Raw genomic sequence first — 26,099 nt, forward strand, 5'->3', positions numbered from 1 at the left:
CGATGCTCTTCTAAACGTCTTCCTTCTTAGGTACTTCCTTCCTCCTAGGTAATTCCTTCTCCTGCCCTAGATAAGTCCTCTCTTTGGTAATTTCTTAAATGCTTATTCTTAATGAATATTCGTACAGAACTTTATTACTATTACAACGATAACCACAACTCTTTTCATCATTACTTCTAACCAAATATTATAAGCAATAAAAATAAATTATCCCATATCTTGAGTAGGCAAGGAATTGATACGATTCACAAAACTCTCGTTGGTCATCAATTGTGCTTGATATAATTATAAGCTCAAATCAAGACATGTAAACGGCTACAAAACACACATAGCACATCATTGTCTTAAGCGAGTCTCAACCTTCCAGTCATCCAATCTGTATAAACAAAAGTTATTTCAGTAGTTCCAGAAGTTCTAGATGTCTTCTGTCTTGTAAACCTTGAAGTTTGTGAAATGAGGCCTGACACATAGCACTGTTTGAAATCGTCTGTCAACTGTCAGGTAAGGACATGCCAACTGCACGTGTCACTAAGTATCCCCCTGAATATATCACACTCTGGTAACACTTTTGGTCAGCCATTCACAACACAGCACCCAGTAAAACTTTCAATTTCCCTGTCCTGTAATTATACAGATGAAAGAATATCAAAGATAGAAAATAGAAAGGGAGACAAAACAACAAAGGGACACAATAAGACATTTTTATCTCTTCGTTATTCTTTAGAGGAGTTATCTCCCCTCTAGTCGGTGACGACAGTACCGAGAATATCGCACGTTATCTGACGTGTAAACACATCGCTATGACGTGTGACACTGTGTGACGTCATGACAGCACGCGCCTGACGTTGTGTTAACGCTGCCAACAGTTAGTGAGAGAGAGAGAGCTTGGTGTGAAGACTGACACATTGCACTGCTTGAACTCGTCTGTCAACTGTCAGGTAAGGACATGCCAGCTAGTCACTACACAAACACTGCATTATGCTGACTACACCTGCAGCCTGTGTCTACAAAGCAAATCGTAGAAAGTATTTAATAAACACCTGTCTATCATTTTGTTTACAGGTTGTTAACATGTTGACAACAATGATTTTACTCTTCATACTTCTTTCTCTGGCCTCTTGTCTTGAAGCCTTCAACAAAGGAAGGTAAGTCGTGTGTGTCAAGGGCGGTCATAGCAAACACAAATATGTTGTCTGACATGCTGATAATGTGTTACTGCTGTTGCTAGATGTTATATACAGCACGTTGCATTCGTAGGTTAGGGCGTTAGGATACATTTACTGCCTATTGTAACAGGTCATCGTTACAACAAATAGTTAATTCTTTATTGCAATAAATTATAAAGCTTTATTTTTTATGTTTCTTAATAGTATACATTGTGCCACTTAAAAAGAAATATTTTGTAACAATACCGGCTCTAAAAAAAATCTTAAGTTTATTAGATGTCATGATGAAAATTGTGTATGGTGTTTTCTTTCAAAAAAGGTTTCTTACAGATGTTTACGATCTCAAACTGAAAAAGCCCGCAAACAGTCACTCCGACCTACAGTCTCATACAGCTTATGATATCATTGTCACTGACACTCTAATAACAGTCCATGATGAACTCTTCTTGCAGTGTCCCCAAAGCACAAGTCATGCTACAGTTACAAGGCATGGACTACTCGCTGTTCGGCTACAACAGTCTCAAGGGATGCCCTCTGACCTCAGGACGTGATCGGGGCTTTACTCTCCCCATCTTTTCTGGTGAGTTTCACGTGACCACAGACTTTCGCTATAGCGTGCCACGTGGCGTGCTTCTGTCCCACGATGTGTCATGTGACACGTCATTTACGTCGAAGGTGGTGGAGACGCCGTACGACCTGACCACGCTGCTGACTGGCACCGCGCGACTCGGTGCTGATAAGTGGGGGCCTCCCTTCTCGGCCAGCCAACACTTTCATAAACTGTCCGAGGAACTGAGAAAACACGTCTTGGTCGTTTCCACAGCTGTCTGCAGTTTGTACGACCTGACACTTCTGCTCTCGGAACCGCCATCTTTTCATCCGTCGTTCTTGGACTGGATGAGTAAACTCAACAAAACTGACAACGACGACAAGTACCTTCAGTTCCTTGACACCTACGGCACACACTTCGTGTCACGGGCCCGCTTGGGGGCTTCCAGAACGATCATCTACAAGATGGACGATAACGTTTACAGACTTCTAACAGAGGATCACGTGATCTCAGCTGCCAGCTATTCTGCTCCTGCGCTTTTTGGATACCATGAGGACTTGACCTCTGATCAGCAAAAAGCAATAGCAGAGTTTCGAAATCACAAGACAACAACGTTTGCTGTCGGTGTTCCTCTACCTGATGGCGGTAACAGCGCGACGTGGTTCACAGCAGCGAAAAATAACCCCTCTGTCATCGACTATGACTTGACCTCTGTGGAGGTTCTCTTTTCAGACACCTTCATGGGTGTCGCAAGTCCTACAGGGGGTTATGGCATTGACTATGACAGGATCAAGAAGAACATCATGGCTGTCAAGACCAAATACTGTCGGACTTTAAAGAGGAAAGACCTGTTAGTTGACTGTAGAGATACCGGTAGGACACTGCTTTTTACAAAGTTGATTGTAACACGAAATATGGAGCTGCCAAGTCCGCTGACCAGTGTCTTGGGAATGTTATCAACTTGCAGGCTGCGTGGCTGTGAGTTTTTGTCTTTTGTGTACGAGGGACAACAGAGGCAGCAAGTGTCAAGTGTTTAGTGCTGGCGACATCCACAGGGCAGTCACCGACCGTCAGTGGCAGACGATCATGTTAGTTGACAAACTGGAGACATTTGTAAAGCTGCACAACACCACGGTTGTTGTCATTTCTAGTTCTCTGTCTGACGTCCCTCCTGTCACCTCCGTACAGGACTGCTACCCATCTTGTATTCAAGATACCAAGTGTGTGGCCTTCACCCTAACTGACACTTCAGGTTCATTAATTGAATGCACGCGCCACACAAACTCACATCTCTACTTGACACAGGGAACAGGTGTGAGCGTGTACTTCGTCTCCTTGATGGTCAAAAGAATTATCACAAGTGGACAGACGAGAGGCCTTGCTCCCTCCTCCATGCTGAACGACTGGTACAAGGCCGCCTGTGTCATCGACGACGAGTGTCGTCAGGAACACTCCATATGCTTTCTAAACAGGTGCCGCTGTCGACCTGGGTTCTTCTTCTCAACTCGTGACTACACGTGCCCTGATAGTGAGTATTCAACGGTTTGGATAGGTAAGACAGATTTTACAAAAAAAATCTTTTTATAACGCTAACCTAATCTTTCAACAGTTCAATGATTTTAAGTTGAATAAAACCCACAAAATAGTTTCAGAGGCAACAACAAGAGATAATGGTTTTCGCAGGGTGTGTCTACACAGCCCCATTTGAGATTTTTGATCTCCTGACACGTAACGGTTTTTCCTATTCGTTTGCACACGCAGCTGTTGGAGATGTTTTCAGGCCATCGTTTCTCCAGAATATGGCGTAGGCATCGTTTGGTAAAGGTCTGCTGCTTGTTGTTAATGGTGTTTGTCACTCTCTGGATTTTAGAACCATACAGTAGGACTACATTTGCTTTAATGTTGAAGATCCGGGTCTTACTGTTTTAGAATAATGCTCTTAGTTAGGTTTCTGGATGTTGTTGCTGATGTCTGATGAGATAGGAGACTAATGTCCTATGCAAAGTCCAGGTCCTCTAGCTGTTTGGTAAAGGTCCACTGGATACCGGCTTGTTGTCCTGGGTTGGTTTGCGAAAACTCCAGTTTTATGACCATCAGGAAGATTGTTGGTGATAATATTAAAGCATGTCTTTCACCGGTCTTCATTACGAAAGGTTTAGTAAGTTTCCAATTGTGAATAACTATGTAGGACCAGTCTTTATACAATGTCTACACTGTCGAATGCCTACTAAAAGTCCACAAACAATATATATATATAATTGCCTTGGATAGAATGATCCGCCACCAATTGTTGCACCGAGAGAAGTATTGTTGTGACCAGGTTGAATATTTCCATTTTGTTGGTACTGCTATAGATGGGTGTGCTGATAATATTTCTTTGAAATGTGGGAAAGATACAGAATTTAGGTGGAAATCGATATCCTAAATCCTTATTATCAATTGGCGATACTTGGGTTTGTGTCTCATTTAAAGAAGAAAGAAGCTCAACTGTACCACTCAACATCTCTTTTCAAGCTTTATGCCAGCTGTTCTCAACCTTTTACTTGTGACGCCCGCCCACCTGATGAACACCGGTACGTCCGCGACCCCCCTTAGCCAGCTAGGCCGGTGGAGGAAAGGGGACCAATAGCCAATAGCCGCGTCGAGGAAATCAGTACAATTCAACAACGGAAGAACAAAGTTGGTATCTGTAAGAAGTATAACAGTTAATGAAATTTTACTTCAGCAAATTCTGCGGTGCTAATAAATATTATTTTATTGGACACTCTCTTTGATTAATGAGAAGGTTGAGCCTGCTTGCTGTTGCATAGAGAAGCGAACCTGTGTGCGATGTTCGTACCCACTGCTATTCGCAGCTCAGCCTCTGCGTCCACACGATTTCTGTATTGAGACTTCAGTGCTGCTAATGCTGAAAATCCTTGCTCACACATATACGAAGTTGAAAATGGCAGAAGAACTTTCATTGCTTTCTGAGAAAGCACCGTTGACGGTAATCCAGAATGTTGGCACCCGTGTTGTGTGGAAGACCATTTTCAGGGATTGGTCACTCGAAAGGTCGACGAGCTGCTCTTCTTCTTCCGTGTACAACCCGCTTGTGCTAGAATCAGCCATAAATGGATTACAAATCCAATCGTATTTAGTCACATCAATTTCAGCAATGTTCAAACCTTTCTTGCAGTCCGTTTAGATGGGCAATAATTACATTCTTCACCTGATTAAGATTCAAGTTGTCAGCCTTGCACTTACACAAGCACGGAAACATATCAAAATATTTTCCTGGCGAATCTTTTGCGTCCACAACGAAATTTGTAGGACGAAAGCATTCATCTTGTCAGTTGTTTGTAATATGGTGGTGTCTTTCTCTTGCAGAGAAGTATTCACAACGTTCAGCTTCTCAAATATGTCCGATAAATATGTCATTAGCAGCAGCCATCGGTCGTTCTTAAGCCCCCACCCCGCACTGCCCTCCCATGACTTTAAAGGGAATTAAACACAATAAGAATCTGATTAGACTTGCCTAAATCGCGAATCGTTACAGGGGAGAGAGAGGGCAAAAGGCGAGAGGAAAAAGATTGGAGGTTTAATTGTTGAGTGGGGGATTGTGTTTTGAGTTTTGGAAGTGAGAAGTCACTGCATGCCGAGACAGTGTACTTGATTAGGGAGAAGAGATTTGGAGTCTGAGCCCCTTCACCACTCGGTTACACAATGTAAACTAATTCCACTAATACCGGTAAAAGAAACTTTTAAATAAGAACCACTTACGCTCCCCCCTTGTAGGCACGTCGCGCCCCCGCCCCACAGGTTGAGAACCGCTGGCATAGATGCTAAGTGTGTAATTCAGTAACTGACCGATGACATTGGTTTGTTGTAGCATGCAGACCACGTGACCTACAAGACACCTTTATGGAGTATTCTGAAAGCGGAATAAAAGGACATATTCTCGCCATTCAAGATGGAACAAACCTGAAAACATGCAAGAACCTGTGTGTCAGTACTGATCATTGCTTAACCTTTGACTTTCAAGGTGCGTATGATGACATTTTGTTTATCAACATAGCGATGTGTGTACGAGAGACTTGTCCCTGGTGACTTGTTCTCCCTTTAAACGTCTTACCACGTCCTTTAACACTCTACGTCTTCTCATTTTCATCTCTGATTCTCGTTTATAAATATGGGTTATTTAAGTTTTCGATTTGGATTTGCACAAAGATTTGTTCCTACTTTAAATATAGCTTCATGTTTTAGACACAGGAGGGTGGTGTGTGCTTCATGATGTGACGTCACGTGAGGCTGTGTCAGGATGGTTTCCTCTGACCAGTACAGGGTGGACTCACTACCAGAGAACTTGCCTGAAGTCAGCAGCCTCCTACCCGAGTCCCGCCTGGTACAACTCGTCTTGTACCCAAGACACGGACTGTCCTGACCCATTCAGCCTCTGTTCGTCGGGCAGGTGTCTGTGTGCAGTGGGCGCCGTTTCTTCTGTACAGGAAGTCACGTGTCGTGCTGCAGGTAGGTTGGAATATACTTTAGAACTCCATGGAGAGTGCTTTTGTCAGGATAAAAACTCCAAATCATGTCATATGTAGAAACATCGCGAAGAATTCGTCAGAGAATTTCTATCTCTTAAATAGTAAAAGTGTCGTAAGTTACAAGTAACGACTGTCATCTCCTGTACATCCTCTTTCTTGTGAGTAAAATGCTTTGTTGCCATGGGAACAGAGTCGTGCGGCGAATGGCAGAAAGCAAGAGCCAAGTCTGGTGCGCACTTCATTCGACTGAAAGACAAGAAGGAGACGAGTATAGTGTGGTGTGACATGGACTCCAGTGGCGGAGGTTGGCTGGTACGTTGTCTGCAGTTATAAGTGTGTGACAAACATGACACAAACACCGACAGGTAACAGCTTGCACTCACCTGAGAGTCGGTAATGAAGCACATTGCGCTGTCATCGTAGCCGTTAGGATGAGGACGAGTGTTTCCTTTCACCAAGTTCAACTGCTGAAGAGCGAGTAACGATCTGTTTACAAAATAAACATCAAACCATACTTTGCACAATGATTGGCCTGTCAGTGACTGTGCGAATGACCTTTGAACTCGTTTGTCATGGTCAGGTGTTCCAGAGACGTCGTGACGGGTCAGTGGACTTCTACAGGAACTGGACTCAGTATGAAGACGGCTTTGGTGACGTCACCGGGGAGTTCTGGCTGGGTAGGTTGTTGAGTCTGTCTTTCTTTCTATCCAACATTTAACATTTCGGTGTTTGAACTACAGTCAGTGGCTCTTGTTGTGTAACACGGTGACTGTGTTGTTGTGTCATTATGTAGGATGTTTAGTGTAACATTTAACGTTTGTGTGATGTCACTCTATGGGACATGTGTGGTTCTTTTTTTCTTGAATTAAATGTGTGTACGTCTAACCTTTACAAATATTGCTCTTTATATCTATAATAATATATATAACGCCACTATTTTGTTGTATTGAGAACTCCACACGAGTCTATATATATATATCTGTGTCGGTTGATGTATAAATACAACTCTGTATAATACTAACACAATCTATCAATACAATATATATTTTACCAGCTACTCGTGTCTACTCTGTATGGTGAAGTGCGTGATGTCACACATCTCTCGTTGTCTCTTGATGCTCAAAGTTACTGTCATCAATTAAATATTTGCTCTTAAACTACCAGGATAGAGGTTTTACCCGGTTATACTTCCATGGTTGTCAAAGACTCGTAAGGCAGAAACAGAAACAGATAACATTAAATCACGTGACATAAAGTCCATGTCTTCTCTCAGGTTTATCAAGGCTTCACACCCTGACCAAAGAGAGACCAACCCGACTGCGTGTAGACCTCGGCGATGTAGATGGACATCGTCACTACGCTGAGTACTCGACATTCAGGGTGGACGGTCCTGAGACAAACTACAGACTGACCGTGTCCAACTACTCGGGTGACGCGGGTACGTGACCTTTGTACAGTAAGATAAACTTAGTAGCTTGCAGCTGTCTGACTAGTCGGGTATCTCCCGGTATCTCCAGGAACTTAGAGCAGGACACAGACATGAAGGTGAGCAGCACGTGAGGACTTACAACAAGCGGGGGTGCGGCGGACATCACTGACTGACCTCCGGTCACCGTCCTTCCCCACTAAGGTCACGGTCACAGCTTGCACCAACCTGTGTCTGACTGTGAGCGATGTGAACAAGATGTGACTGATTCCCTAAACAACCTGGGTGGTAGAGGTACATGTCTTGTTATAGCAAGTTCTCTGATAGTTTCTAAACTCCGTAACAATCACTGATAACAGGCTTCACAATCAAACAACAAATGTCCATCTACGAAGGTGAGGTACTGTATAGAGTGTGTGTGTGTGTGATTGAGTGTGTAGTGTGAATAATGTGTGTGGAGTAAAGTGTGAGCATAACATGTGCGTGTTGTGTGAAATGATTGTAGAGTTTAGTTATAGTCTACTTATAGTATTAAGTGTCTATAGTGTGTTTTTTTTGGCGGTGTGTTCATGTGTGGAAGTGTTGTACATCTAGACTCTAGAGTGTGTGCGTGTGTGTGTTTGTGCAGTGTGTGTGTGTGCAGTGTGTGTGTGTGTGTGTGTGTGTGTGTTTGTGCAGTGTGTGTGTGTGCAGTGTGTATGTGTGTGTGTGTTTGTGCAGTGTGTGTGTGTGTGTGTGTGTGTGTGTGTGTGTGTGTGTGCAGTGTGTGTGTGCAGTGCGTGTGTGTGTTTGTGTTTGTGCACACATTAGTCACGTGCTGTAGACAAGTGTACCCTAATGTTGTCTGTAAGACAATAACAACACAAAAGCACACAAACCTACAACAGGTTTCTATCTGTATACACATGTGAAAACTAACGTTTATAATTCTACATTTATATATTGTTTCTAATGTAAAGCAAGCAAATGCATTCTAAATATTAACATGTTTCTGCTATAGTTATTATTGCTAAGTTATTCCTTGCAGTAGTGCTGGCATGTATTTCTTCTTCATCTGAATGTGATGAAGACCACTGTCTGAAACTGAGCAAAAACCATCCGTGGTTTCTTAGTGTGTTATGATAAACTCTACAAGAACACAGGTTCAATAAGAAAATATTGTTTATACATTTCGTGTCATTCTTCTTCTCGTTTCTAATCAAGCGAGTGAAGGACTGGGCCGCAATTTTTCTTTCATAGTGATAATATATACACAGCTTTGTGTGTTTAAAGATAATTGAGTGCGTGTGTGTTTACAGGGGACAGCATGGAGTATCACAACCACCAGAGTTTTTCAACGTTTGACAGAGACAACGACAAGTCCTTAGGCAACTGTGCCGCTAGCAATCATGGCGCCTGGTGGTACAGAATCTGTCACGTGTCCAACCTCAACGGCCGATACAAAGCTGACGGGGCCTCAGGTCTTGACGGCATCAGATGGCATCACACCTACAAAGACGACAGGAGCTTCACCTTCAGCGAGATGAAAGTACAACCAGTGTAACACCGCCTTGTCTCCTGTACTCTCACTGCTTACACCCTCAGTCTACTGTACACCACACGTCACACTCGTGATGTCACCTCAGTGCAGATGACTGGTCTCGCAACTTGATGATGTTGCTAAATTTATTTTAATCTAGTTTTGCTTGCGTAAATCAAGACGATTTAAAAGTAAACAAAAGTTAATTTTCAATCATGAAATTAAAATATTTATTGTGCGTATAGATAACCGATGGTTTCATCTTCAAAATAATACACAAGCACAGAGACTGAATGTATCAAATACTGTTGTTTATTTGTGTCACTGATGACAACAACACAAGACTTAAATTGCATCATAGAAAATTTCTATAAAGTTCCGCTGTGTCCTTGGTTTCCCTGTATTTAACTGAAAGCTTAGACAGACTTTTAAGATAAGTAGAATTTTCAAATAAACAAATATAATGATTGTCAAAGGTAAATTGATATTGATATAAAAGGAATTAAAGTTGCAAACAATATTGTTGGTATTTATTTACTCATTTTACTAAAGAACATAACTCACAACAAACTCATTGTTACTTCCCGTTAAAAAAAATATATTATCACACCTGTAGTTAACATATCACATGCATCATTAAATTTTAGGAACCCCGAAAAATCCCCCGTTTTTTTTAAAGGTATAAAAAGCCTAAAAGGAACATAGACACCTGGCACTACCTGTGTACTCTCTCTTTCTCTCTCTCATATCACCCGCTTTTTTTTTCCAAAGCTACATATAGTTCGAATCCTTGGATTGCCTGCCGAGGTTTCATGTACATCACACTAAACGGTCCTTGTTGACTAGTAAACAATCCCTGTCACAATAGACAGCAAGCCTGATCTTTGTGTCTTTTCTAATTTTCTCTCCTTGATAAATTTGTTTTATAGTAAAGTTGTGTTTCCCTTTCCTATCGCAAGATAGACAGCTAGATCAAAACAAAATAACTTTGTTTACTCTATTAGCCTCGTAAATAAAGATTTGTAAGCTACCTCTCCTTCTACTGTGCGTTCACGGATTATCTGGGATAGTCACTATAGCCTGGATTAACATTTATTAGCTTTTATAAATATTTTTGAGACATATCTGGCTGTCTCAAGATTAGGCACAATTCGTTATTCCTTGGTCAGCGAACGAGTTGTCAACAGAACATGTTGTTTATTATGGGATGGTATTTCCACGTCAGCAAGACGTCATCTTTATAGAATTCTCCGACACAACTGCTAGAAAATGTCTTCTTCCTTTATTCTTATGGTTTGTACGATCAGTACAGTTACACTGAGCGACAAAAAACTAATTTTATAGAACTACATGTTGTAACGTCTGTGGGTGTGTACGTGTGTGTGTGCATGTGTCTAGAAGGAAACATTAAATTGTATTCTATAAATAACGATTAGAGGCAAAGAGAAAGGGAGCGAGACACAGAGAGGCACAGAGAGCGCAGAGATAGAAAGAGGCACAGAGAGAACACAGTAAGAGAAAGGGAAGGAGAGACAGTGAGACACCGAGAGCAGAGAGAGACAGAGCGCAGGTGTTGTCAAGCACGTATCACCTTTAGTCAACGTGTCTGTGTTTGTACACTTCACTTTGAAAGAGAAATAGTTTGTGTTTCCTGCATGTGTGTCACAGATGTGATATTGTCATCGCCGTTATCATCAGCGACTGTATGCGTTACAAGGGAGTGAATAAAACGTACACATCAATGTAGTGACGTCTAGTCAACAGTGTAAATAAACAACAAGACTGTCATGGAGCCAGGTGTGCACTGAATAACTACACTCTCCCCACATTACAACACCAACAGGTAAATCCGCACAATTAGCTTGTTAGAACAAAATATAATTGAAAGAAAATAAGCAATAGAAGGAATACATGTATACAGCAAATTAGTTCAATGCTTGTTTGATAAGTATTCTCTGTAAACTTCATTATTTGACTTTCGGACATGCACGACCGTAGCTACAAAATGATACAATAGTAGACAGGTAGAGGCAGAGACAGAGTGAGTTGTATGATCAGGTTAGTGTCTTAACGCTTTCTACGCAAGAGTTCAATAAACAAAATATTTAAATAATTTTTGGTTCACAATGGTGTGAGATAAATGTGATATTATCAATTGCCGTTTTCATAATTAAAGACACATTTACACATAAAGGGAGGGAATAGTGAGTATAAAGGGAAGTAATTGCATTAAGTCAAGCGTGTAAACTATGGCTAACATTGAAACATAAAATTCTAATTCCGTTCAGCAAATACCGATCAATTATTCATAATACTTCAGTTTATGGCTAAGAACAGTGTGCTGTGAATATACTCAAATATTTATGATTGAATTTCTTTAAATTATAAACTTATTGATTGATACAAGTAAAACTAAATCTTAGAGAAACAATACAACAGTTTTAGTGTAATATCAGACCACAATCAGGACCACCATCAGAGTAAACAAAGTCGGTTGCTAACACGACGAGAGCAGTATGCACTGAGTGACCTCGTCAGTGAAACCTGTCGTGTACGCCGACTGACCGTGACAACAGTGAGACCACAGGAGACAAGGCGATGCTAGGCTGGTCTCAGTTTCATCTCTGAGAATGAGAAGCTTCTCCAATCTTGGTATTTCAGATACCAACTGACGCCGTAGGTATCCACGTGGTACTGACCGTTGAGGTTGGCGTTGTAACAGCCTCGGAACCACCAGGCAGCTTTAAAATACACAGCGCAGTTGAGAGTGTCGGAGCTGTCATTGTCGCGGTCAAACGTTGAAAACATGTCTCCTTCATGATAAGTCAGGCTGTCACCTGTAAACACACACATGAGCAGTCACAGCAGTCAGCTATATATGTACATATGTAAGCAATATGTCGTATTATAACTGTCTGCCATCATGAGAATATCAAAGGCCGCCCCTTGGTTTTAAAGTTACGGACACAATGAGACAATGAGAAGGAGTGACAGTCACCCACCAAGCCAGCCAGACAGACAGTCACGCTTGTTGTTCATTGTCTGCACACGTACCTGCATCACCCGAGTAGCCAGATGTGAACAGTCTGTAGTTTGTGTCAGGACCATCCACTCTGAAGGACGAGTACTCAGCATAGATACGTTTTCCATTCTTCTCTCCCAGGTCAACACGGAGTCGCTGTGGTCTCTTGAGTAGCAAGTGCAGGTTGGATAACCCTGAGGGTAGACATCAAAGGTTGGAACGTCAATAAGTCATGAACAAAATATCACAGTATCTGCTACACAGGACATTAGCGGATTGCTCCTTATATTACATAATTAGTTATGCTTAATGTGTGTGTATAAATATTATATCTGTCAAATATGAAAACAAATAAATATACGATTTCTAAAGGAATAAACAACCGTACTAAACGAAGAATAAAATCAAACACAGAAAACACAACGAGAAACCAAATAACAAAAACAAGACCTGAGAGTAACATGATATTGCAAAAGGAAGGATGACAAAAAGGACTAGCTTTTAATAAAATAATCTTTTCTAAGTCTTTATACAGACGATAACAAAATCTTCCGGACTAGTATTTTTCGTTCATTTTTGTTATCCTTTAAAATTGAAATTTTACCAAACTCTTATCAACAAGAGAAGAAGACTAATGATACCCTGATGAATCTCTGTCTCTCCAACATATTTGCGATGGCGTAACCGGTATCTTTGTCAGATATGAATACTGAAAATTTTATCCTGTAACGTACATCTATTTCTAAATGTATTGTTATAAATTTAAATAAATAAAAAAAAACCTCTGCATATAGTTGAAAAAGGTTCTTACTCAAGCTGGATATTCTAAGTTAATAATAGACGTTTTATATTTTCATTTCAGAAGGAAAATCAGGAAGACAGAGATAATATTAAAAAGACATCTTGCCCAGCCAGAACTCCCCGGTGACGTCACCAAAGCCGTTTTCATACTCCGTCCAGTTCCTGTAGAAGTCAACAGAACCGTCACGCCGTCTCTGGAACACCTGACCGTGACAGACAAGGTCGTTACCTTGGAAACGTGAGAACTATGTCTGTACATGTTTGAACTCACTTCGTCACGTGCCTGCTAAACACGTCTCATCGAACATCTGATATAAATAAAGCGACTGCCTCGTGATCAAATGTCTAAAAATGTTATAGGATACTCACCGACTGTGTTAAGACTACTAACATACTATAATGTTACAGTGTTATACTCATTCAATCATAAAGAAACATACCAGCCAGCCGCCATCACCAGAGTCCATGTCACACCAGACTCTCAGTATCTCTCTTGTTTCTGGCAGTTGAATGGAGTAGACACCTGACCTGGCTCCTACTGACTGCAAGTCTCGACATGACTCTGTCAAACAAATGCTTGTCCATTAAAGCATCAGTTGTATCAACATTATTACTCATCACATTACAGGTAACTAAGATCACAGTAAACACACCGCTTACAGTACAATACTGACTGTTTAACTGACATTACAGGGACTGGGTTACATGTTGTTACAGTAAACACTGCACTTTAAACATTATTTGGTGTTACACAGAAGACTATTTTTAGTAAATACTTGCTACTTTGTTAATTAAACAGACTTTCTTACAAGGACAGTTCTTGACAACATAAACTGTATTTGTGATGTCAGTGTAGATGGTGCCTGGTAGTCCGGATGTGAATTACATTTAGAGATGCACACTGGTGCCTGAAAAAGGTCCTGGATGGTGATTGGTTAGTTCATGTTAGGGTCCTCATTGAGGCAGGTCTATATGAGCATTGCAAACAGTTTAGCTCAGTAAAGGGTACATGAGTCTAACTCTGTGAGTGGTATAGAAGTTTAGCTCTGTGATGTGTATATAAGGGCAAAGCTGACTCTTTAACAAAAGACAAGACAACTGTCGGCTGCCTTCCTGCATCTGATTGAGTTTGGAGGAGAAAGTTCACTAGTCATACCATTCTCCAAACCACCATCACTCAGTTGAATCAGTTGATGGAATTTTTAAGCTTGCTCTACTAACTTTTCTCTCTATCAAGCTATGTATGACATAATGTGGTCAGTGGATGTAAAACTAAACCCACATTCATAATACAATAATACATGCAAGTGTTCTCACTAACAGTCAGGTACTGAAGCTACTCAACAGTCTAAGAAAATTTTTTTATTAAAAAATCACAGACAATGCTTATGTTTAAATAAAAGCTGAAAATTTTTATGTAAGAAATAATGTGAGTATGATGTAACTTACCAGGAACTCGACACGTGGCATCAGTTCCGGATAAAATGAAGGGAGACCTGCACACACATCTACCCGACACACACTGACTGTTAGGTTTAGGGCAAACCGTGTTGATGTTGCAGGGTGTGTTGTACCACTGAGGTCCAGGATATAAGGTGGGAAACTGCAGGCAGCTTCTCTGGTAGTGGGTCCAGCCTCCACTGGTCTGAGGAAACCACTCTGACTGAGCCTGGAGCGAGGTGACCTCATGAAGCAGACAGCGCCCTCCTGTGACTAACAGTGAAGAGAAGTACAGTCAGTACTTACACCACATCAGTAGATTGTAGTAAACACAGGAAGTCAGCATCCGGGGTTGTGTTGGACGATTGTGCTCCTTATTATAATGGAAAATATTATTCTGCTTCTATATATACAGGTAGTCCTCGGGTTACGACGGTCTCGAGTTACGTCGTTTCGTGGTTACGACGCTCATTCCGACTTACGAGGTCAGTGCATCAAAGAAAAGGAAGGCCATCACCATGGAGGTGAAAGTGGATATCATAAGGCAATCTGAGAAGGGGGAAACAGCAACAGAAATTAGCAGGACATTAGGACTTTGTCGTTCGACTTTCGCTACGATTATCAAGGATAAAGATCGCATCCTTGAACACGTGACAGGATCTTCTCATACGAAAGCGACAGTGATAACAAAGCGTCCTGTACGGCAAACTATTTTACTGTACTTATGTTTATTGATAATTATGTAGGGTACTGTGTTAGGATAGGTGTTTGGATAGGCTAAGTGTTTACAGTACTGTACTGTTATTATGGTACAGTACTGTATGAACGTAGGATCCGACTTACGTCGAAATTCGGTTTACGACGCCGAGTTAAGAACGGATCCCCGTCGTAAGTCGAGGACTACCTGTATATACAATTTGTTTCCAAGTATGCAAAGATAACTCACCATTGATCACTACATTGTAAATTAATGAATTACTGATAGAAAATGTAACTAAAACTGTATAAATATAAACACTGATTAAACTTAACTAACCCACAAATGTAAGTCTAAAACTACAATTCAAGTTGCTGGGGGTGGACAGAGAAATGAAGCGAGTGAACTAGTCACATCACGTGACACAATGGTCAGTTTGTTAGGCCTATGACCAGTACACAGTCAGACAAACCTCTGAAATCAAAGGACAGACAAACTCTGGTCTGGACACACAGGTTGGTGCAGGTCTGCAAACTGACTCCATCCCGTGTCACGATACTGTGTCCCCTTATTCCGCTGTCAGGATACTCCGTGAAGGTGGTGTGCAGGTGAGCTGGACTACATGCTGATACACATCACTGTAGTTAGTAATAATATATACACACAACTACCTCAAGAAGTTTGAACAAAGTATAAAAATAGTCCAAATATAGTTCAAAAGTATTTTCCTTTACGTGAAGGCTTTTTATCGTGTATCAACATTATGGTAAAGCACTGTCTGAGTTTAATGTCAAAGGTAAATACAAGAAACATCGAACTGGACTCAAACTTCTAACATGTCGCCTCCCTTACTGTGCGTTGGTTAACATCTGACATTGATGCTCTGTTCCTCTGGTTGGGAACACATTTCTGACCTCTAACCTTCCTCACTGTGCTCAGTGGTCCTCGCTAACTTATTTACGTACAAAAGAAGAACAAAAAAAACCCGAGATTTCGTAGTCAAAATGGGCCTAAAATAATCGACATGGGAATGTTATTCAAAGACAGAGTTCTAATCCACTAGACTGTCCAAACCACTTAATACTCACTCTCAGAGCACGTGTAGTCACGTGTTGAGAAGAAGAACCCAGGTCGACAGCGGCACCTGTTCATAAAGCACATGGAGTTTTCCTGACGACACTCGTCGTCGATGACACAGGCGGCCTTGTACCAGTCGTTCAGCATGGAGGAGGGAGCAAGGCCTCTCGTCTGTCCACTTGTGACAATTTTTTTTACCAACTGGGAGACGAAGTACACGCTGACACCTGTTCCTGTGTCAAGGACTGAATTGAGTCTGTGTGGCGCGTGCATTTAATTAATGAACCTGAAGTGTCAGTCAAGGTGAAGGCCAAGCACGTGGCATCTTCAATGCAAGATGGGAAGCAGTCCTCTGTGGAGGTGACAGTAGAGATGTTAGACTGAGAACTAGAGTTGACAGCCACCGTGGTGTTGTGTAGTTTTACAAATGTCTCCAGTTTGTCAACTAACATGGTCGTATGCCACCTGGGGTCGCTCACTGCTCTCTGTAGGTCGCCAGCACTGAACACGTGACAGTTGTTGCTGAGGTTTGTCTGTCTACACTCAGGACAAAAACTCACAGCCACGTAGCCCGGAAGCTGATAGCATCCATCAACACACTGGTCAGCGGACTCAGCGGCTCTGTCTTCCGACTTACCCATCAACTTTGTGGAAAGCAGTGTCTTTCCTGAACTACCTTCACACTCACCTGTCAGGTCTCGTCTCTTTAGAGTCCAACAGTACTTTGTCTTGACAGCCAGGATGTTGTTCCTGATCCTGACGTGGTCAATACCATAACTGCCAATGAGACTCGAGTTACCCATGAGGGTGTCTGAGAAGAGAACCTCCACAGAGGTCAGGTCATACTGGATGGCGGAGGGTTGATCTTTCGCTGCTGTCAACCAAGTCAGACTGTTACCTGCATAAGACAGAGAAACAACTACAACAATCGTTGTTGTCTCCACTTCATTTTGAAACTCGTTTGCTGCCTTTTGTTGATCAGAGGTCAAGGTCTGGGGTTGTCCAAATAGTGCAGCAGCCACATAGCTGGCAGCAGATCTCACGTGACCCTCCGTGAGGTTCCGATAAACCTTATCCTCCATCTTGTGCACGACTGTTATCGAGGCCCCAAAGCGGGCCCGTGACACGAAGTGTGTGCCGTAGGTGCCTGGTGGTACAAAGACTGTCACTTCAACAACCTCAACGGCCGATACAAGGCTGACGGGGCCGCGGGTCCTGACGGCCTCAACTGGCATCACACCCACAGAGACTATAGGAGCTTCACCTTCAGCGAGATAAAAGTGCAACCAGTGTAACATCGCCTTGTCTCCTGTACTCTCACTGCTTACACACTCAGTCTACTGTACACCACACGTGACACTCGTGATGCCACCTCAGTGCAGATGACCGATCTTTCAATATTTTATAATATAAACTTATAATATAATATAACCTTAGTTGTTTTTATATTGATCGTATTGCTAAAAGATTCTAGCACGCAAACCATAACACGTCTTATTTGTATTGATGAAGTTAACACATTAACTGTATGTAAAAATGTAATAAACTGTAGTTAGACATAATAGTTTAAACAATTTAAAGTAGTGTAATACGGTGTCAAAAGTATAACTGTCAACTGATAGTTTCATTTTATAATACAAAAGTTCTGGTTATATTAGAGATTGTTCCTCATAGTTTTCTTACTGATGACAAATATACATGAGACAATTTGCATTATTTGAAAAAGAACTTTTAAAAAGTTTATTTCTTATTGAAGCTTACTCTATCTTTTCTTTGATGTATTAAAGCGAAATCGTACACTTTGTCAGACCTAAGGCCTAAGCCGACTTCAGATAACAAATTTATGCAGAGAATGAATGAATTGGTATGTTCAATAAAGTAATGAAAATTATAATTAGTTTTGTTGGTATGTATTTCCACATTTGAGTACATAAAATAACCTCCAGATACTGTCACAGACACTGTTGTGGACGGCACACACACAAGTCACTGTCAACACACTGCGTTCCACACGTGTTGTGTTTGGATGATGTCACAGAGACGTTCACGCTGAACACACACACTTCCTTGTATAGCAACTTCCGGTACACTTCCTTGTATAGCAACTTCCGGAACACTTCCTTGTATAGCAACTTCCGGGACACTTCCTTGTATAGCAACTTCCGGGACACTTCCTTGTTTAACCGTATTAGTAACTACTTTTATACTCATACTCTTTCCAACTTCCGAACAGTAGATGCTGGCTAGGCAGACAACCTGACTGCCGACGATACAACTTCAGTAATCAGGAACAGCGGGTGGTGACTGGGCAGGTAGTCCGGCTGTTGACGATGCTCTTCTAAACGTCTTCCTTCTTAGGTACTTCCTTCCTCCTAGGTAATTCCTTCTCCTCCCCTAGATATGTCCTCTCTTGGGTAATTTCTTAAATGCTTATTCTTAATGAATATTCGTACGGAACTTTATTACTATTACAACGATAACCACAACTCTTTTCATCATTACTTCTAACCAAATATTATAAGCAATTAAAATAAATTATCCCATATCTTGAGTTGGCAAGGAATTGATACGATTCCCAAAACTCTCGTTGGTCATCAATTATGCTTGATATAATTATAAGCTCAAATCAAGACATGTAAACGGCTACAAAACACACATAGCACATCATTGTCATAAGCGAGTCTCAAGCTTCCAGTCATCCAATCTGTATAAACAAAAGTTATTTCAGTAGTTCCAGAAGTTCTAGATGTCTTCTGTCTTGTAAACCTTGAAGTTTGTGAAATGAGGCCTGACACATAGCACTGTTTGAAATCGTCTGTCAACTGTCAGGTAAGGACATGCCAACTGCACGTGTCACTAAGTATCCCCGTGGATATATCACACTCTGGTAACACTTTTGGTCAGCCATTCACAACACAGCACCCAGGAAAACTTTGAATTCCCCTGTCCTGTAATTATACAGATGAAAGAATATCAAAGATAGAAAATAGAAAGGGAGACAAAACAACAAAGGGACACAATAAAACATTTTTATCTCTTCGTTATTTTTCACAGGAGTTATCTCCCCTCTAGTCGGTGACGACAGTACCGAGAATATCGCACGTTATCTGACGTGTAAACACATCGCTATGACGTGTGACACTGTGTGACGTCATGACAGCACGCGCCTGACGTTGTGTTAACGCTGCCAACAGTTAGTGAGAGAGAGAGAGCTTGGTGTGAAGACTGACACATTGCACTGCTTGAACTCGTCTGTCAACTGTCAGGTAAGGACATGCCAGCTAGTCACTACACAAACACTACATTATGCTGACTACACCTGCAGCCTGTGTCTACAAAGCAAATCGTAGAAAGTATTTAATAAACACCTGTCTATCATTTTGTTTACAGGTGGTTAACATGTTGACAACAATGATTTTACCCTTCATACTTCTTTCTCTGGCCTCTTGTCTTGAAGCCTTCAACAAAGGAAGGTAAGTCGTGTGTGTCAAGGGCGGTCATAGCAAACACAAATGTGTTGTCTGACATGCTGATAATGTGTTACTGCTGTTGCTAGATGTTATATACAGCACGTTGCATTCGTAGGTTAGGGCGTTAGGATACATTTACTGCCTATTGTAACAGGTCATCGTTACAACAAATAGTTAATTCTTTATTGCAATAAATTATAAAGCATTATTTTTTATGTTTCTTAATAGTATACACTGTGCCACTTAAAAAGAAATATTTTGTAACAATACCGCCTCTAAAAAAAATCTTAAGTTTATTAGATGTCATGATGAAAATTGTGTATGGTGTTTTCTTTAAAAAAAAGGTTTCTTACAAATGTTTACGATCTCAGACTGAAAAAGCCCGCAAACAGTCACTCCGACCTACAGTCTCATACAGCTTATGATATCATTGTCACTGACACTGATGACAGTCCATGATGAACTCTTCCTGCAGTGTTCCCAAACCACAAGTCATGCTACAGTTACAAGGCATGGACTACGCGCTGTTTGGCTACAACAGTCTCAAGGGATGCCCTCTGACCTCAGGACGTGACCGGGGCTTTACTCTCCCCATCTTTTCTGGTGAGTTTCACGTGACCCCAGACTTTCGCTATAGCGGTCCACGTGGCGTGGTTCTGTCCCACGATGTGTCATGTGACACGTCGTTTACGTCGAAGGTGGTGGAGACGCCGTACGACCTGACCACGCTGCTGACTGGCACCGCGCGACTCGGTGCTGATAAGTGGGGGCCTCCCTTCTCGGCCAGCCAACACTTTCACAAACTGTCCGAGGAACTGAGAAAACACGTCTTAGTCGTTACGACCGCTGTCTGCAGTTTGTACGACCTGACACTTCTGCTCTCGGAACCGCCATCTTTTCATCCGTCGTTCTTAGACTGGATCGATCAAATCAACAACACTGACAACGACGACAAGTACCTTGAGTTCCTTGACACTTACGGCACACACTTCGTGTCAAGGGCCCGCTTTGGGGCTTCCATAACAGTCATCTACAAGATGGACGATAACGTTTATCGGCTTCTAACAGAGGATCACGTGACATCAGCTGCCAGCTACTCTACTTCTGCCCTTTTTGGAAAACCCCACACCTTGAACTCTGATCAGCAAAAAGCAATAGCAGAGTTTCGAAACCACAAGATAACAACGTTTGCTGTCGGTGTTCCTCTACCTCATGGCGGTAACAGCGCCACGTGGTTGACAGCAGCGAAAGATAACCCCTCTGTCATCGACTATGACTTGACCTCTGTGGAGGTTCTCTTTTCAGACACCTTCATGGGTGCCGCAAGTCCTACAGGCGGTTATGGCATTGACCACGACAGGATCAAGAAGAACATCATGGCTGTCAAGACCAAATACTGTCGGAGTTTAAAGAGGAAAGACCTGTTAGTTGACTGTAGAGATACCGGTAGGACACTGCTTTTTACAAAGTTGATTGGTAACACGAAATATGGAGCTGCCGAGTCCGCTGACCAGTGTCTTGAGGAATGTTATCAACTTGCAGGCTGCGTGGCTGTGAGTTTTTGTCCTTTGTGTACGAGGGACAACAGAGGCAGCAAGTGTCAAGTGTTTAGTGCTGGCGACATCCACAGGGCAGTCAACGACCGTCAGTGGCAGACGATCATGTTAGTTGACAAACTGGAGACATTTGTAAAGCTGCACAACACCATGGTTGTTGTCAACTCTCGTTTTCTGTCTGACATCCATCCTGTCACCTCCGTACAGGACTGCTACCCATCTTGTATTCAAGATACCCAGTGTGTGGCCTTTACCTTGACTGACACTTCAGGTTCATTAATTAAATGCACGCGCCACACAGACTCACCTCTGTCCTTGACACAGGGAACAGGTGTCAGCGTGTACATCGTCTCCCCGCTGGTCAAAAGAATTATCACAGGGGGACAGACGAGAGGCCTTGCTCCCTCCTCCATGCTGAACGACTGGTACAAGGCCGCCTGTGTCATCGACGACGAGTGTCGTCAGAAAGAGTCCATGTGCTTTCTAAACAGGTGCCGCTGTCGACCTGGGTTCTTCTTCTCAACTCGTGACTACACGTGCTCTGAGAGTGAGTATTCAACGGTTCGGATAGGTAATACGGATTTTACAAAAAAATCTTTTTATAACGCTAACCTAATCTTTCAACAGTTCAATGATTTTAAGTTGAATAAAACCCACCAAATAGTTTCAGAGGCAACAACAAGAGATAATGGTTTTCGCAGGGTGTGTCCTACACAGCCCCATTTGAGATTTTCGATGTCCTGACTCGTAACGGTTTTTCCTATTCGTTTGCACACGCAGCTGTTGCAGATGTTCTCATGCCATAGTTTCTCCAGAATATGGCGTAGGCATCGTTTGGTAAAGGTCTGATGCTTGTTGTTGATGGTGTTTGTCACTCTTTGGATTTTTGAATCATAAAGGAGGACTGCATTTGCTTTAATGTTGAAGATGCGGGTCTTACTGTTGAAGAATAATGCTCTTAGGTTTGTTTATGTTGTTGCTGATCTCTGATGAGATAGCAGACTAATGTCCTAAGCAAAGTCCAGGTCCTCTAGCTGTTTGGTGAAGGTCCACTTGATACCGGCTTGTTGTCTTAGGTTGGTTTACCTAAACTCCAGTTTTCTGACCATCAGGAAGATTGTTGGTGATAATATTCAACCTTGTCTTTCGCCGGTCTTCATTACGAAAGGTTTAGTAAGTTTGCCATTGTGAATAAATATTCAAGACCAGTCTTTGTACAATATCTAAACTGTCGAACGCCTTCTAAAAGTCGACAAACAATATATATATATATATACAATTGCCTTGGATAGAATGTTCCGCCACCAATTGTTGCACTGAGAGAAGTCTTGTTTCTTCGTTCTCGTGACCAGGTTGTATAGTTTCCATTCTGTTGGTACTGCTATAGATGGGTGTGCTTTTAATATTTCTTTTTGTAAGGTGGGAAAGATACAGAATTTAGGTGGCAATCGATATTCTAAATCCTTATTTTCAATTGGCGATACTTGGGTTTGTGTCTCATTTAAAGAAGATAGGAGCTTAACTGTACTGCTTAACATCTCTTTTACAGCATTATGCGAAAAGCCTTCCACCATACTTTCCTTTTATAGATAAATAGAATTAGGATCATTGATACTATCAACAATACCATTATCCATACCATTAACCTTGCTGCAATAAACCAGCTCCACATTGTACACACTTCTTATTCGGCTTCCGGATTGAATGTACAGATTATGATTGAGAATGTAAGATTCGACAATTTTTCAGGAAACTTTCTAAATAATTTGCTCCATATAGTTGGGATGTATTGTATTGTATTGTATTCACCATCTTCCCTGTACCGGTACCAGTGATGTCTGTGGTGAGGTCGTCGCAGCTGTAGTCAAAGAACACTATAAACAACATAAACTGTACACACAGTATCAGCAGCATTGTATAGAAGGTCATTAAGTGCTGCTAAACAAATGTTAAATAATTATCAATTAATTAAAGGTTTAGAAGTAAACAAAGAGTAAAAAGATTCTTTATATTAAGAATCATACAAAGATGTAAGTGTGTATGAGTACTGCTCACAACATTGTGTAGAAGAAAGCTGAACACTACAGTTGTATTTAAAGAGCGAGTTGTGTGTAAGTAGTAACTGAGAACAATGATGTGTATCAGCATGTAGTCCAGCCCACCTGCACAACACCTTCATGGAGTATCCTGAGAGCGGACTGAGGGGACACAATATGGTGGCACGGGATGGAGTCAGTTTGCAGACGTGCAGCGACCTGTGTGTCAGCATCAGAGGTTGTCTGTCCTTTGACTTCAGAGGTTTGTATGGCTTTGTTTGGTCCTAAGTTTACACAACAGACCGTTTGGATTGTTCCTTGCCTGGTACATTTGATTTATTCTTATATTTGGGCTGAGACAGTGTTATTTATTCTTCCATCACTGGCAGCCACAGGAGGGCGCTGTCTGCTTCATGACGTCACCGCTCGTGACGCTCAGTCAGGATGGTATCCTCACACCAGTACAGGGTGGACCCACTACCAGAGAAGCTGCCTGCAGTCTTCCGCCTCATACCCGGGACCAGAGTGGTACAACGCACCCTGCAAAAGACACGTGGATTGTCCTGAGCCTAACAGTCGGTGTGTGTCGGGTAGATGTTTGTGTACTGACGGCTTTGTTTACTTGGAAACTGACTCCTCGTGTTATCCAGGTAAGTTAGAGCACACAGACACTATGTGCTGTGTTATTTTATGACCTTTGATTAAAATAGAATTACTTTTCTGCATTTGCTCCGTCTTTGGCATCGCTTGAGAGTCCTTCCTCAAAATTTTCGATCCTATTCATCATCAAGGACTCCGCATTTGTTTGGGAGCCTTCCGCTCCACTCCTGTACAAAGTCTGTATGCAGAAGCTGGGGAGCCTCCACTTTCTCTCCGTCGTCTGAAACACATGCTATCCTATGTCTGTCGTTTGAAAGCTCATGTTAGAAACACTGGATCCCCTGATTTGTATGGGCCTCAGCCTGCTGCTCTGTGTGGCCTTCGTATCAAGGAGCAAAACCCATCATCGCTCCCTGTAGCTCCAGAAGTCTTGTAAATATATACGTATTTTTTCTTAACCATCACTTTTGTACATATCCACCTTCCTTAATGTTCACTACAATATTTTCTGTAATTCTTAATTACTTTTGTTACGTCGTTAATTTTCTTTCCTTTAAAAAAGGCGAGGACTAAATGGAAAAAAAGCATTTTCTTACTTATTTTCAATCTAGTAAATAAAGAAATTCATTGTCATTGTCTGAACCTGCAAGCTGCCGGAATAGATTCCAACAGGTAGAGCCTCTCCTCTACTAACAGCAACTCCTTCAACCCTTCCAGTTCCAGAGATATCTATCTTACATCCTTTATAAAATGGGACACTGTCATGTGATAACTAGCAATAGAGGTATAGTGTGGGTTTACATGTCTGTTATATCCACGAAATGGGCGTAAGCGCGGACAAACAACCCTTAGTCAGCATGCTCACATTCATCTCAAAGACCCTTTATTGCTAAGGGAAGCTAGTTTTGACTTTTTTTCTTATTTGCTCTCGTTCTCTTTTGATAAAAGAAACCAATAACTTTGCACTAATGTAATAGGTGTTATTTCGGTCCTTTAGGATTCGGTCTCAATCAGCGGCTGGTCTCAATAACCGGATTTCAAGTTACTTCTTAAAGAGACATCCCATGTCCTGTACTTCTATAACTTACTCCGTGTCACAAGCTAGTCATTGCATTTTCACCGAGTTATTTCTACTTAATCCTGGAGTTTGCATTACCTCAATACCTACAACTATTTTTGGAATTAATTTTTTTTTTAATACTGCTCTATTTCTAATAGGATTTATTTATAGAAACCCTAACAAACGAGCAGAGTACAACAATTCAAGTAACAGTGTGAGAATATTTATTTCAGTATTTAAAGTATTCAGCTACTTTTCAATTAATGTCATCTATACTAGAGTACTCAGTATGGTGTCAGGAAAAGAATTTTCCTCAAGTAATAATGTCAGCACCTACATCGCCTGTCATTAAACAGTTATTGGTGCCCAAGGTCTTTCCTGTAGCTGAAACCTTTTAAAGATCACTTTACACTTTATTTGTATAACACTTTAGCACATAGGTATCTGCTTTGCCTCGATGCATATTCAGGTGTTGAATTTGTTTTGTTTAATCAAATAAAGGGGCTGAGTACGGAAACAGTTCACGAATGATAAATTTAAGAAAAACTAATCACACGTAGAAGTCGTACGTACTTTAAAGAAAAAAAAAATTAGTATACATAGTTTAGATGTCAGAAGAAATTATGTAAACCATTGTTTGAGGATATAGTGTGAGTATTAAGCATTTTCTTCAACACACCCATCTAGATGAGAGAGAGTATGAGAACCGACAGAGTATAAATTTCAGCTGCTGATAAGCATTTCCTGCCTCAACATTATTTTCCCCTACCCCGATCTATCAGCCTCCCCTCTACACTGACACAATCACAAACAGTTTGTATTGTTACAGAAAAGAACAACAATCGGAGAAGATGCTTTAACTTTTTTTTTTTTTTTTTTGTTAGGCCCTTCGCCCCTCCTGGGGCATAGGCCATCGACTACAGTCTTGACTGTTGTCGATGTTTTGGTAGCAAGGATTTGTTTTACGGGGTAGGGGTGCTGGCCCACGCCCAACCTCTCCTTTTTCAGCCGGCTTGGACCGTCCTTGGCGGAGGGCAGCCAGCCCTGTAAACAGATGCAACGTGCAGAGAAAGAACAGCATGCCCGAGACGAGAAATGAACTCAGGGCAGCCAACCTTCACTGTATTGGTGACAGGCGCTAACAGCGCTA

The 26,099-nt window shown here is 41.7% G+C and overlaps 3 protein-coding genes across 4 annotated transcripts in view; 2 read left to right on the forward strand and 1 right to left on the reverse strand.

Moving 5' to 3' along the window:
• Nucleotides 1-26,099, forward strand: part of LOC112567528 — a 245,769-nt gene that overhangs the window by 205,172 nt on the left and 14,498 nt on the right. The window contains exons 3-6 of the mRNA XM_025244223.1: nucleotides 19,618-19,700; nucleotides 20,173-21,800; nucleotides 23,399-23,551; nucleotides 23,679-23,939. Coding sequence (XP_025100008.1) covers nucleotides 19,618-19,700; nucleotides 20,173-21,800; nucleotides 23,399-23,551; nucleotides 23,679-23,939 — 2,125 coding nt within the window. The remainder of the gene's footprint in view (nucleotides 1-19,617; nucleotides 19,701-20,172; nucleotides 21,801-23,398; nucleotides 23,552-23,678; nucleotides 23,940-26,099) is intronic.
• LOC112568985 (angiopoietin-related protein 7-like) lies at nucleotides 823-9,710 on the forward strand. Of its 2 annotated transcripts, XM_025246606.1 has the most exons (9): nucleotides 823-938; nucleotides 1,063-1,145; nucleotides 1,619-1,746; nucleotides 5,588-5,740; nucleotides 5,962-6,225; nucleotides 6,436-6,557; nucleotides 6,826-6,922; nucleotides 7,519-7,683; nucleotides 8,970-9,710. In XM_025246606.1, exons 2-9 carry the CDS (start codon nucleotides 1,072-1,074, stop codon nucleotides 9,212-9,214), a joined length of 1,248 nt encoding a protein of 415 aa, XP_025102391.1. In that variant the 5' UTR covers nucleotides 823-938; nucleotides 1,063-1,071; the 3' UTR covers nucleotides 9,215-9,710. The 2 variants fall into 2 exon arrangements, with proteins under 2 accessions (XP_025102391.1, XP_025102390.1); XM_025246605.1 differs by lacking the exons at nucleotides 823-938; nucleotides 1,063-1,145; nucleotides 1,619-1,746 and adding an exon at nucleotides 2,649-3,244.
• LOC112569029 (ficolin-2-like) lies at nucleotides 10,810-14,753 on the reverse strand. Its single transcript, XM_025246676.1, has 5 exons — nucleotides 14,463-14,753; nucleotides 13,454-13,575; nucleotides 13,120-13,216; nucleotides 12,245-12,406; nucleotides 10,810-12,027 (listed from the first exon to the last, which is right to left on the reverse strand). Exons 2-5 carry the CDS (start codon nucleotides 13,478-13,480, stop codon nucleotides 11,792-11,794), a joined length of 522 nt encoding a protein of 173 aa, XP_025102461.1. The 5' UTR covers nucleotides 13,481-13,575; nucleotides 14,463-14,753; the 3' UTR covers nucleotides 10,810-11,791.

This window comes from Pomacea canaliculata, linkage group LG7 (genome assembly GCF_003073045.1).
Source record: "Pomacea canaliculata isolate SZHN2017 linkage group LG7, ASM307304v1, whole genome shotgun sequence".
NCBI classification, from domain to species: Eukaryota; Metazoa; Mollusca; class Gastropoda; order Architaenioglossa; family Ampullariidae; genus Pomacea; species Pomacea canaliculata.

Bases quoted from the DNA above. Each gene is read 5' to 3' on its own strand.
- LOC112568985 (XM_025246605.1), top strand. From the start codon at position 2,803: ATGTTAGTTGACAAACTGGAGACATTTGTAAAGCTGCACAACACCACG. The intron at 5,741-5,961 runs GTGCGTATGATG...TTCATGTTTTAG, and splicing joins CTTAACCTTTGACTTTCAAG to ACACAGGAGGGTGGTGTGTG. The intron at 7,684-8,969 runs GTACGTGACCTT...GTGTGTTTACAG, and splicing joins CAACTACTCGGGTGACGCGG to GGGACAGCATGGAGTATCAC.
- LOC112569029 (XM_025246676.1), bottom strand. From the start codon at position 13,480: ATGGACTCTGGTGATGGCGGCTGGCTG. The intron at 12,407-13,119 runs GCAAGATGTCTT...GTCTACCCTCAG, and splicing joins CACCGGGGAGTTCTGGCTGG to GGTTATCCAACCTGCACTTG. The intron at 12,028-12,244 runs GTACGTGTGCAG...GTGTGTTTACAG, and splicing joins TGGCTACTCGGGTGATGCAG to GTGACAGCCTGACTTATCAT.